Below are 10,728 nucleotides of genomic sequence, written 5' to 3' on the forward strand. Positions count from 1 at the left end.
GTCTAAATTCCTAAAAATAAAATTACAGAAACTAAATTTGTGAAGAGTACAAAGATCTATAGCATATTTTAACCTTAAATAAAATAGCCAAACAAGAAACTCAAATAAAATACGTCGATAGCAGGGTTCGAACCTGCGCGGGCCTAGCCCAACAGATTTCAAGTCTGTCTCCTTAACCACTCGGACATATCGACTTATTCCTTAGGCATATATAAATATGGTAATAAGGAATTACTATTACAATAGAATTAAAACTGTTACCAGCTTCCTTCGAAAATAAAAACTGTAACCAGCTTAGTGAATTTTGAGGCAAGTAGTACTTACAAATTATCAGATCTAATGATATTACCACTACTCTCATGCTTTCACCACTTTAATGGACTCATGGTTGGCTTTCAAATATATTATGCCCAGATTTAAATCGAACCCAGGAGAAGGTTATGCTACTGTGATTAATTTGATTTGGGTGTCTCATTTTGAACCTAATTGAGCTAAAACATAGGCCCATCCGACCTAACAACAAACTCCATGGCTCATTAGTAAAGCTTAACTGACCTGAGCTTCACTTTTCTGTTATTTTTCGGTTGCCTTCCCTACTTCCCTGCTGCTGGGAAACCACTGCCGGAGTTTTCACTTCAAAGGTACCAGTTTTTCAATTTTCCCCTTTTTCTAAATAATCTGCTTTTTTTTTTGTCTAACTAGTTTCCCTAAGCACAATCCAATTTCTTTCAATTTATTTATTTTTTGGGAATTTTCTTTTCTTTATATATATATATATATGAAATGTGAATTTTCTGCAATAGTTTTCTGTTATTTTGATTTTGAGAACATTGGTTTTTACGGGTTTTTCCCTTCTTCTGAACAATCAGAAACGAAGAAGGTTGAAGAAATAAAAATGGAGGCGAATCGGACGAACACGGGAGAAGAGGAAGCAAATTGTTTAATCCCAAAGGGTGGCCCCATTTATATTTCCAATCTCATTAGTCCTCTCACTAGCGTGCCTGAGTTTCAAAACTCAGTTCTTCGACAACTCCAGGTTGTATATTCTTTTATTATCACAATATCCCTTTTAATATCATATCTTTCACAGTACTCTGCAATGGTTTTTTTTTTTTTTGGTCTTTGATATTCTGTTTTTCCTATGATTTCTTGTGTTATTTATAGGAATTAGAGGCTGAATTGGATTCACATCAACTTGCTGAGTCTGAGGATATTTGGTTAGTATCACCCCATCTTCATTTCTACTTTTTGTTTAGTCTCTTTCAAAACAATGTATTCTCATTGCATCTCTCCTATTTTAAAGTTATTCGGACTCGGGTTCGAGTGTAGGCACATAAGTGTATATTCAAGTTTTTGTCATGTATTTGAAGGGTTCTTGGAGGTGGATATCCCATACCAATACCTAGATATGTGTTGGACACAAGTAGCTTAAGAAAAATGAAGAGTCAGTAGCACAGGCATATCGTATGATTTTGATTCATTTTTTCTATTAATTCTACGGTTTACAGTGTTGACGACCTTAAAATTCACAAGGAGGAAGAGTTAGTAGAAATGGCTCTCAAGGAAGCTTTTAAGGTATTTGCTGATATTATCATAAAGGATAGTATCAAGCTACTAATAAAGTTAGAATTGCTCTAGTTTTTAGTTTGTTTATTTAATTTATTTATGGATTATACTGTAGGAGGATGAGCATGTTGAAAATGCTTCTGAAGGTTTAGAAAACGGCTCCAATTTAGGGTGAGCTATATGCATATTTCTCGTTTATTATCTTGTCCTTTTCGGTTGATCTAAAATACAACTTATATTTGAAAATGCTTTTAGATTTCTTCTAATATATTTTCCGGATTTTGGGATTATTTTCACTTATTTATCCTTGAGTAAGCACAATTACCTTTTTGGCTGGTAGTTGATGTTATGTCTTAATTTCTTGGCTTTAGATAGGGATCTTCAAGTTTTTCAGAGCAATACCAATTCATTTTCAGCTTTTGTTTCACTCACTTGTACCATTTGTACTGCAGTTATCATACAAGATCCAGAAAGGGACATGCAGTAGAGAATGCTTCAACTTCAATCGAGCCCTCAAATGGGTGTCCTGGTACTGATTTAGATGGAGCTGCGACAGATAGGAAGAATGGCTCAAAGAAGCAAAAGAGAAGGAGAATGAATGACCGTCATATTGAAGTATGGTACTGGTTGTATTGAATTTCTTTTACTTTTAAGTACTATAATCTAATCTTAGTGAGTATAATAGTTTAGTATTCTAGCCTTATATCGTTCAAACTTGACGATTTTGCCTTTTAAACTGTTTGTTTTCCTGCAGAAGTTTTAGTGTTTTCTTGGCAAGTATATTCTTTTAATCGGATTGCCTATTTTATTTAATGGTCTAAAACAAAAATCACACCTCACAAACATATCTCGTAATCTTGTTATATTCCTTCTTAACAAAGTTTTCACCATTGCATTTCTAGGATACATATATCAAAAAGGTTGACAAACTTGCAAAGATTAAACAAAAGCAGGATGAAGACAAAGCAACAGCAAAGCTACATGCTTTGAAGTTTGTATTGAGATCTGTCTGTGGTATTCTCTAACTGATAAACCTTTTCCTGATCATTGCTGACCTTCGTCTATAAACTTGGTGCAGTGCCATCTCCAAGATCTCTGAAGGTTCAATTCCATCGTCTGATAAAATTGAAAGGATGAAATCTCTCCGGTTTACGAGTTCTAGTGGAAAGGTTTGCCAAAGATTCCTTTGTCTATTTATTGTAGATGATCTTTTGAAATTCATTTTGCTAAAATCTGAAGGTGTTCAAATTTGGTGCATTTATATTATTATATCCTATATTGCTCAGATTCTTCACTTTGCTTGAAATACATAGACAAATATTTGGACAATGGTGTGGGCTATGACCTTCCAAGAATCCTCCAAATGCATGGAGAAACTTGGAAAAATTGAACATACCCTGTTGGACACATTCTCGTATCCATTGTTTACACCCAAGCTTGAGTAATATAGCTTATAAACTTTGTTGGTCAAAATATGTCGTCAATCCCAGAACTTTGGAAAAGTTTGAGATTTAATCCCTCTACTTAAAAAGTTAGAAGTTAAGACTTCTTACTTTTTCGTGTTAAAAATTGTAGTCCAATCATTGACACCATTAGTATTTTTTTTTTTTGGGGTCAAAATTTGCATACTATCAGATATGCTTACTTAGTTCATAATGATGCTTCTAAAATTGGTATGATAGCTTGGATATATTGATGGTAAATTTTGATAGAAAATATTAAAGATATCAATGATTGGACTAGGGTTTTTAAATTGAAAAAGTAAAGATTTAATTTTTAACTTTTTAAATACATGGACTAAATCTCAAATTTCATTCGAGTATAGGGGCTGGCAGCATAATTTGACATACCTTGTTACATAAAGCAATGAATTTGAATTGATAATAAATTCATCTGGTGTCCTAATTCAAGCCTTTGGATGCCTTCCCGTACAGTTTGAATTAAATTTATTTCTATCTGATCCTTAAAAGATAAGACTAGAATGACAACCTGTAAGAGGTTCCAAGGCAGTCAAATTTAGGACTGAAGTGTTCTTTCTTCCATTTCTTTCTATGAATGACAGGCAAAGTCGGCAGATGTCAAGGAGCACATACCAGTGTTATACCCTGAAACTATTCTCTGTGTTGAGGTCTACCATAACATACGAAAATGGTCAAAGGTATGGTGCTCTCAGTTCTAAATCACATAGCAGTTCATATTCGATTTTTATTTTTCTTTTATGTTTGTTACAAGTTATGATCAATTGGATCATAAACTTCTACTGGTTTGTTTCTGATGGTAATGGTGTATGTAAGAGCCATCGAAAGTTAAATTCGCTTAGTTCATATAATGTCACTGACACTTGACTTTCACGATATTATTTCACCATTCATTCCTTTGTCTGATCCTTCTGCTGGTATTGACATCTTGAATTGTTGTAGGTCCAAGAGTTCTTGGTTCTTGGCCGTCAAACCTTAACCGAACTTAAGGACAAGATATGTTGCTTGACTGACCAGGTGATGCAGACGGCTGGCCGTTATGATCCTTCTGGATATTTCCTTATAGAAGTAAGAAACCCAATTTTCTCACCACTTCATCTGTGTGCTGAAACCTTTTTTGTTAATCTATATTGCTTCAACACTCAATCCCTTTTTATGCACGTCTGGCACATATCCGGGCATGCGTATGTGGGTATGACCATCCACATACATGAAAAAATTTGGAATAAGTTGAAGATATCCCTGTCAAGTGCACCTAAATTTGGCAGTCACACCCAAGCCCAAGTAATATAGATATCAACTATAGTATCCGATTGATTGTTATGTTTCTGCAGGATATATTTTTTAATGACTTGAGAGATCCCTGTGCTATAGATTACAGTGAGCCTATTTTTGATTGGCTTAGAAACTCTCCAGATGATGCTATGAGAAAATGGGAAAGCATCATAACTGGTGAGTTGCAACAAAAGCAAAGATCAGTTTTAGGCAGTGTGACACCTTCAAGATTGCCTCATTTCAAAGCCGCGGACATGCACAAGACTCGGTTTTGTGAATTTAGGTTTCAACTTGGTGCCAGATATCTCTATTGTCATCAGGTGCGGCATTTTCTCCCATCGCTACTTCCATTAATTCATAAAGTGTATGCATTCATCTTGTGAATTCAAAACTCTAAATTGGATTATCGGGTACCCAATGATTTGCTGGGACTTGAAATGTATATGTTATAATCAATCTTTAGCCTATTTTTGTTCGATGAAGGGTGACTGCAAGCACACAATCGTGATTAGGGACATGAGGTCGATTCATCCAGATGATGTACAAAACCGAGCAGCTTATCCAATAATGATCTTTCAACTAAAACCCCGAGTTCAGAAATGCAGTGTTTGTAAAATTACGAGAGCCTCGAAGGTAACCTTAGATGATAAGTGGGCAAGGGAGAACCCTTGTTATTTCTGTGATTATTGCTATTCTCTTCTTCATTCAAAGGACGAGTCCCTATATGATGAATTTTCTGTATTTGATTACTTACATGAGTAGATGCTAAATGTTCATTCTAAGGATTCTTCTATTAATTCATCGGTGGAATGAATACCCAGAACCAAGTAAATTCGCTTCGCGTCTTTAGGTTCAAATTTGATAATTCATGTATGCATGAACATGATATAAACTATTAAACATGGCACAATGTGCCCCCATTATTTGAAAGGAATATCGAAATAGAGAAAACATCCAATCTCCTAACAGAAAAGACCATAACCTGGAGAAACCCGGACATGAACAATTCTGTCTGATATAGGGTTTCAACTGAGTTTATCAAAATTTATTTACATAGAAATAAGAATTACGATACGAGAAAATGTACAAACACCATACCACTCCTTACTAACTTAACTCCAATAGTTTTGTGATCCAAGCTCCAACAATATCAATCCGCTGTTGATGCAAGGAAAGCTCGGATCCGTTGTAACAGTTCGGCCTTCACAGAATCGGGAATGGATGCTGCAGAACAAAAACGGCAACAGAAGTGATGCTCCCAAGTCAAAAAAAATTAAGCATGACAGACAATCATAAGAGAAAAACATGACAATTGAAATGTAGTAAAATCCATCACACCTATCATAAATAAATGGGAAATGGATTAGAGTCTATGCTTTTTCTCGTATACTATTATTGTCCATGAATTTGTCCGCCTTCTTCTCCCTCATATTGAATTACAAATCAACTTGAATGCCTGATCAAAAGCATCTTCCCACCCTTTGTTACTTGGAAACATGTATTTTTTATTTTTTTAAGCTTTTCTATGTATTCGGAAGGACCTTCTTGGCAGGGCATAACTGTATACTCATACCCGGATATGCATTTGACTTGTATCAGACAAGGATTCAATAAAAATAAAACGTCAGATTTACTTGGTTCACACCCATCCTAAATTCTTTTACTCTCCATTCTCAATATCATTGACTTCAACATGACCAAAATCGAAACCTTAAGCTTAGTTTGCAAATGCAATGCACCATTTTCCCAAATGAAAAACAAATACAACATTGTAAGTAGCAGATTCCTTCAATATCTATGTTGATAAGGTGTCAACAAGGGAGGAGATAAGGAGTAGAAGGCAAAGAGGGCCGGTTCACCTAAATAGGTGGAGAGCCATAAAAAAAAAGAGAAGGTAAGGTAAGGAGGAAGGTAGGGAAGCAAAAATTGCAGAGGGTTCGTAAGTGTTTAGGGTTGCTAAAAGGCTCAAAGGATTGATCCCTTCTTCCTCGCTCTACAGGGCGTATATAAGGAAAGAGGTCTCATGCTCAATGAGGCCACATCACTGGCAAATACGGGACATGGTGATTGTGCTGTCGGCCAGGTGATGAGGCCATTATACATATGTAGGTTGTCGTCGAGTGTGGTGTGGCTTTGACACAGTACAAGTTGTTATGCCTAGTGATCCCTTGTGGTCCCCCCTGGAGATGAGCACATACCCGCCAAAAGTGAGTGGCTTGGAGGATAAGGTGCCTAGGTGGGTGACCAGTCGGGCAGTAGAGGATTGTCCGAACACTCAAGTGGAGAATATGCCAAGTGTTGTAGGCTCAGAGGTAAGCGGAGGGCTGTCCATGGATATCCCTTAGGTGTCTTCTCATGGTGCCACATGTCGCGTTGGGTAGGGGTATAAAAATCTACTCTCTCAAAGCTTTTTAAGGTGAGATTGAGAACAAACAGAAAGGGTGAAATGAAAACAAATCAAAATTGTTTGGATTCAAGATGTGAGTGTTCAAGACACGGCTATGTTTACTTTTTTCTAAGCTTGATTATACCCAATCTTAACCAACACTCAGGGCACATAATCGTATCCAACATAAATATACTCAAAATTTGTTCTTCTCGTGTATGTGTGTCAAAGAGAGGGATAGGATAGAGAAAGTGAGGGTTGTAGTTATACTCACATCTGCCTTTTGGGCTGATTACATGAACTAGATCATCCACTGTAACGTTGTTCCTTCCTTTCTTCCTTGTAAATGCCCTTGAACCAAATATTATATATACATAAACTATGTTAAAATAGGGAGTTTTTAGAGTACCTAAGAACAAAAACAAATGGTGGAATGCAAACAAATATATGTTACTCAGATTTAAGTGTGACCGAATTACTCAGACTTGAGTACAGGTATCGGACATGGATGTGTTCAAATTTTTTCAAGTATTTTCATTTATTTTGGAGAGTCTTAAGAAGGTCATAGGCCAATACTGCTATGGGTAGGACTTCGATACTTCCAAAAGGAAAAAGGATTCAGAGTAACATCGGATATGATTACAGGATATGAGAATGTATCTAGTACGGATGTGTTAAATATTTGAGTGTAACCATGTATCATGTATGACTATATTCAACATTACAAGATGGAGTGAAAATATTTTAGCAAAAAATATATATTTAAAATAACAAAATAACAAAATATATAAATATTGAAGGTTAAATTTGTTGAATTTTCTAAATGTAGGATTAAAGTAACAAAATAAATAAAAGTCGAGAGTTAAAATTATTATTATATTAATAAAAGAATTAAATCAATATTCTGTTAGATGATAGAGTGAGGAAATTAATAAAAAAAATTAGATGACTAAAATAGAAATGCATTAATAATTAAGTGACTATCCTAATAGTTTTTACCCATAACATTATCCCAATAGCAGCAATGATAATATTTCATAAAAGTAATTATAAATAAATAAAAGGAAAAACCTGCAAAGAGCTTTCATCTCGTCAATCCAACCACATTCAAGAAGCCTTTCCCTCAAAAGCTCCTTCAGCCGTTCTTTTTCTCCGCTCTGAATCAACTGCATTGCAGATTTCTTTCTGATTCTTATTTTACAATTTATTTTTAAAATTCATAAAAATGCAGCATCAATTACAGAAATAATATGTACATAAAAAAAAAAAAAGCAACCCGAAAACCTTGATATTGATTTCTTGAAGAGAAGGATTTTGACGTTGTTGATCCTTGTTTGTAGTTGGTGGAGGTGGTGGCGGTGGTGGTGGCGGACGACTCATCGAAGACCTTTTTTATTTCAAAAGGAAATTAAATTACTAAATAAAATGCAAGTATTTATAGTCGATGAAGTTAAAATTTGAAAGAAAAATAAAAAAAGGAAAAATGGAGGATTAAGTAATACTTGATCACCAATTCGTGAGAGTGAGACATTTCCTCGCCTGGAGATTACAATTCTGAGATTGAGTCGACGAGAAGAATGCGGTGGCGTGCTTACGCTTGGCTTCTTCAACAGCCAGCTGAGTCGGGCGAAGCGAGTTACTGAATGAAGTACTACAATTAGAGTTGGCAACTGAGTTCTCCTTTCCCAGGTTTTCAACTACATTTGGATACGGATTCTAATGGCTTAACTATTTTTTTATTGAAAAAATATCTCAAGGTTTTAGACAAATTCTTTAAAGGGTTAATATATTATTTGGTATCTAAATTTAACTTTAATATTCAATTTAGTACCTAAATTAAACAGCATCATATAGCTTAATGAATGTTTAACACATGTGTTTTAATAGAAAAATATAAGTACTTAATTAGGACAAAAAAACTTAAATACTAAAATATTGAAGTTAAACTAAAATACTTAAATAGGATAAAAAGAACTTAAATATCAATTTTTTTTGAAAAAAAAACCTCAAGAAAGTGAACATTCAAACCAAACTAAGGTACCAAATTGAATATTGAAGTCAAATTCAAGTAAATTAAAATTAATTCTTCAAATTCAAGTACCAAAAACATATTAACCCTTTTTTAAAACCTGTGAAATTTATTCTTCAAATAAATAAATAAAAAGTAAAAAGTAAAAGGGTGAAATATACAAATAGTGACTTTTAAACTACAATTACGTTTTACTCGTTCAATTATCAACAGTTATATTATAGTCATCCACGTTATCAAACTCGTCCATTAATTTTCACTAGGTGAAGTTAGAAATTTTGTTTAGAAGGGCCGAAATAAGATTATAAATTTTAGAAGTCTTAAACTAAAATTTTTATATTAAGAATGCTTAAATTATTAATTTTTCAAAAGAGTTAAACTATAAATTTTTCATTTAATCAAAAGTTAAAAACAACTAAATTAACTCTCTCTTTTTTTTTCTTTTTTTTCTTTTGAGGAAGGGCTATAAAGGAAATTTCCCATTAAGCCAGGGGGTTGGCCAAGTCCCATTTACTTCCTTGAAGAAATAATGAAGTTGGATGTTAATTTAAAGAGTTTCAGCTTATTTTTGCTTTTTTAGGATTTTGTTTGTTAGCCTTAACTATTTTTTAATTTTTTATTGAAATTTTATCTCAAGTTTTTTTGGATAAATTCTTTAAAGGTTAATATATCATTTCATACCTGAGTTTAGTCTTAATGTTAGTTTGTACCTAAGTTCTTTTTGTCCCAATTTGTCACTTTATTCAAATTCTGTGACTAAATTTAGTTTTAATGTTCAATTTGGTACCCAAATCAAAATAAATGTTTGACACGTGTGCTCTAGTAAAAAACGTAGGGATTTAATTGAGAGAAAAAAAACTTAAGTACCAAATTAAACATTAAAGCTAAACTCAAGTAATTAACTAAGACAAAAAAAATTAAGCCTCAAATTGAAAAACTTAGATACCAAAGTAATTATTGAAACCAAACCAAAGTACCAAATACAATATTGAAACCTAATTTAAGTGTCAAATAATACATTAACTTCTTTAGAACATGAGAAATTTGTTGGGTAAACTACATTATTGGTCACTGAACTATGATTTTTTTCTTTTTTTATCACCCAATAATGAAAAATTATAAAGTGATCACTCGAGTATTAGAAAATTTCTTTTTTAGTCACCAAATTATGAGAAGTCACAAATGGTCACTCAACTATTCAATTTTATCTTATTTGGTTTTTTATATGACAAAATTTTTTTACTAATAATTGGGTCAGCCTGTTGAAGTTTATTCAAATTTATTCTTTAAACAAATAAATAACATGTAGAATTTCAAAAGATGAACTACACATAATCATTTTAATCATTTTTTCATTAATAAGGTTGCATTTTTAATAAAAGAGTTCCTTCCTCGTTTTTGAAACTCAAGGTTTAGGGTTGAAGTATGAAAATCAAGGTTCTCGAATTTACATGGGAATCACAATGCAAGATTTCCCTCAAAACAAAATCCAAATGCAAACTGACAAGGTAATGTCCGCCAAGTTATAATAAATTTGTCAAACATTATTCAACCTAATTCAAGCATCTATATACATAAACTCTCAAACAGTAGAAAATTTGACTTACCGACGAAAGGTTGGTTGATTTTCTCGAGTAGAGACGTCGGCGGCGATTGAAATCGGATTTAATTGTTGGTTGTTTTGTTGACTAGTAGAGACGTCAGCAGAGGGTGAGACCATCGCCGACGGAAAGCAGCGACGATTGAACTCGAGGATCGGCGGCAATTAAGGTATTGAATTCGATCACGAAGTTTCTAAACTTCTTGATGAGACCCTCTTTCTCCGATTCTGCAACTGATCCATACCATAAAGTGTTGTCGTAAGCTATAATACCTCCGTTCTTCACTAGTTTCAGCGTCAGCTCTTATAGGCGTCCACAAATATGAAGTTGAAGCTTCCTTCCAAATTTTGCAAATACAAATATTACAGTGGTCCCAGTTTTTTTTTTTTTTTT

At 33.8% G+C, this 10,728-nt stretch overlaps 2 protein-coding genes and 1 non-coding gene across 10 annotated transcripts; 1 reads left to right on the forward strand and 2 right to left on the reverse strand.

The window, feature by feature from the left end:
• Positions 1-112: 112 nt before the first annotated feature.
• On the reverse strand, positions 113-194 carry TRNAS-UGA (transfer RNA serine (anticodon UGA)). The gene has a single exon. It is a non-coding gene; the product is annotated as a tRNA-Ser (tRNA).
• Positions 195-244: 50 nt separating this feature from the next.
• On the forward strand, positions 245-5,146 carry LOC107956983 (snRNA-activating protein complex subunit). 3 transcript variants are annotated; one of them, XM_016892402.2, is made up of 12 exons: positions 245-641; positions 870-1,036; positions 1,165-1,217; positions 1,509-1,575; positions 1,682-1,737; positions 2,019-2,181; positions 2,469-2,557; positions 2,645-2,735; positions 3,629-3,724; positions 3,987-4,112; positions 4,379-4,639; positions 4,803-5,146. In XM_016892402.2, the coding sequence occupies exons 2-12, from the start codon at positions 896-898 to the stop codon at positions 5,079-5,081; spliced, it is 1,422 nt and encodes a 473-aa protein (XP_016747891.1). In that variant the 5' UTR covers positions 245-641; positions 870-895; the 3' UTR covers positions 5,082-5,146. The 3 variants fall into 3 exon arrangements, with proteins under 3 accessions (XP_016747891.1, XP_040968526.1, XP_016747892.1); XM_041112592.1 differs by having other exon boundaries at positions 258-641; positions 4,783-5,146; XM_016892403.2 differs by lacking the exons at positions 1,509-1,575; positions 1,682-1,737 and having other exon boundaries at positions 265-641.
• Positions 5,147-5,207: 61 nt separating this feature from the next.
• On the reverse strand, positions 5,208-10,728 carry LOC107956984 (transcription and mRNA export factor ENY2). Of its 6 annotated transcripts, none has more exons than XM_016892405.2 (6): positions 10,342-10,720; positions 8,216-8,344; positions 7,990-8,092; positions 7,777-7,862; positions 6,980-7,056; positions 5,208-5,543 (listed from the first exon to the last, which is right to left on the reverse strand). In XM_016892405.2, the coding sequence occupies exons 1-6, from the start codon at positions 10,452-10,454 to the stop codon at positions 5,470-5,472; spliced, it is 582 nt and encodes a 193-aa protein (XP_016747894.1). In that variant the 5' UTR covers positions 10,455-10,720; the 3' UTR covers positions 5,208-5,469. The 6 variants fall into 6 exon arrangements, with proteins under 6 accessions (XP_016747894.1, XP_016747893.1, XP_016747898.1 ...); XM_016892404.2 differs by having other exon boundaries at positions 7,777-7,871; positions 10,342-10,717; XM_016892409.2 differs by having other exon boundaries at positions 7,777-7,871; positions 8,208-8,344; positions 10,342-10,710.

Source organism: Gossypium hirsutum, chromosome A05 (genome assembly GCF_007990345.1).
Source record: "Gossypium hirsutum isolate 1008001.06 chromosome A05, Gossypium_hirsutum_v2.1, whole genome shotgun sequence".
Classification (NCBI taxonomy): Eukaryota; Viridiplantae; Streptophyta; class Magnoliopsida; order Malvales; family Malvaceae; genus Gossypium; species Gossypium hirsutum.

Excerpts from the sequence above, each read along its gene's own strand:
- LOC107956984 (XM_016892404.2), bottom strand. The coding sequence starts at position 10,454 with ATGGTCTCACCCTCTGCTGACGTCTCTACTAGTCAACAAAACAACCAA. Across the intron at positions 8,093-8,215 it reads TGTCTCACTCTCACGAATTG|GTCTTCGATGAGTCGTCCGC; the intron begins GTGATCAAGTAT and ends GAAATAAAAAAG. Across the intron at positions 7,057-7,776 it reads GAGATGAAAGCTCTTTGCAG|GGCATTTACAAGGAAGAAAG; the intron begins GTTTTTCCTTTT and ends ATTTGGTTCAAG.
- LOC107956983 (XM_016892402.2), top strand. The coding sequence starts at position 896 with ATGGAGGCGAATCGGACGAACACGGGAGAAGAGGAAGCAAATTGTTTA. Across the intron at positions 1,037-1,164 it reads CAGTTCTTCGACAACTCCAG|GAATTAGAGGCTGAATTGGA; the intron begins GTTGTATATTCT and ends TGTTATTTATAG. Across the intron at positions 2,558-2,644 it reads GCAAAGCTACATGCTTTGAA|TGCCATCTCCAAGATCTCTG; the intron begins GTTTGTATTGAG and ends AACTTGGTGCAG.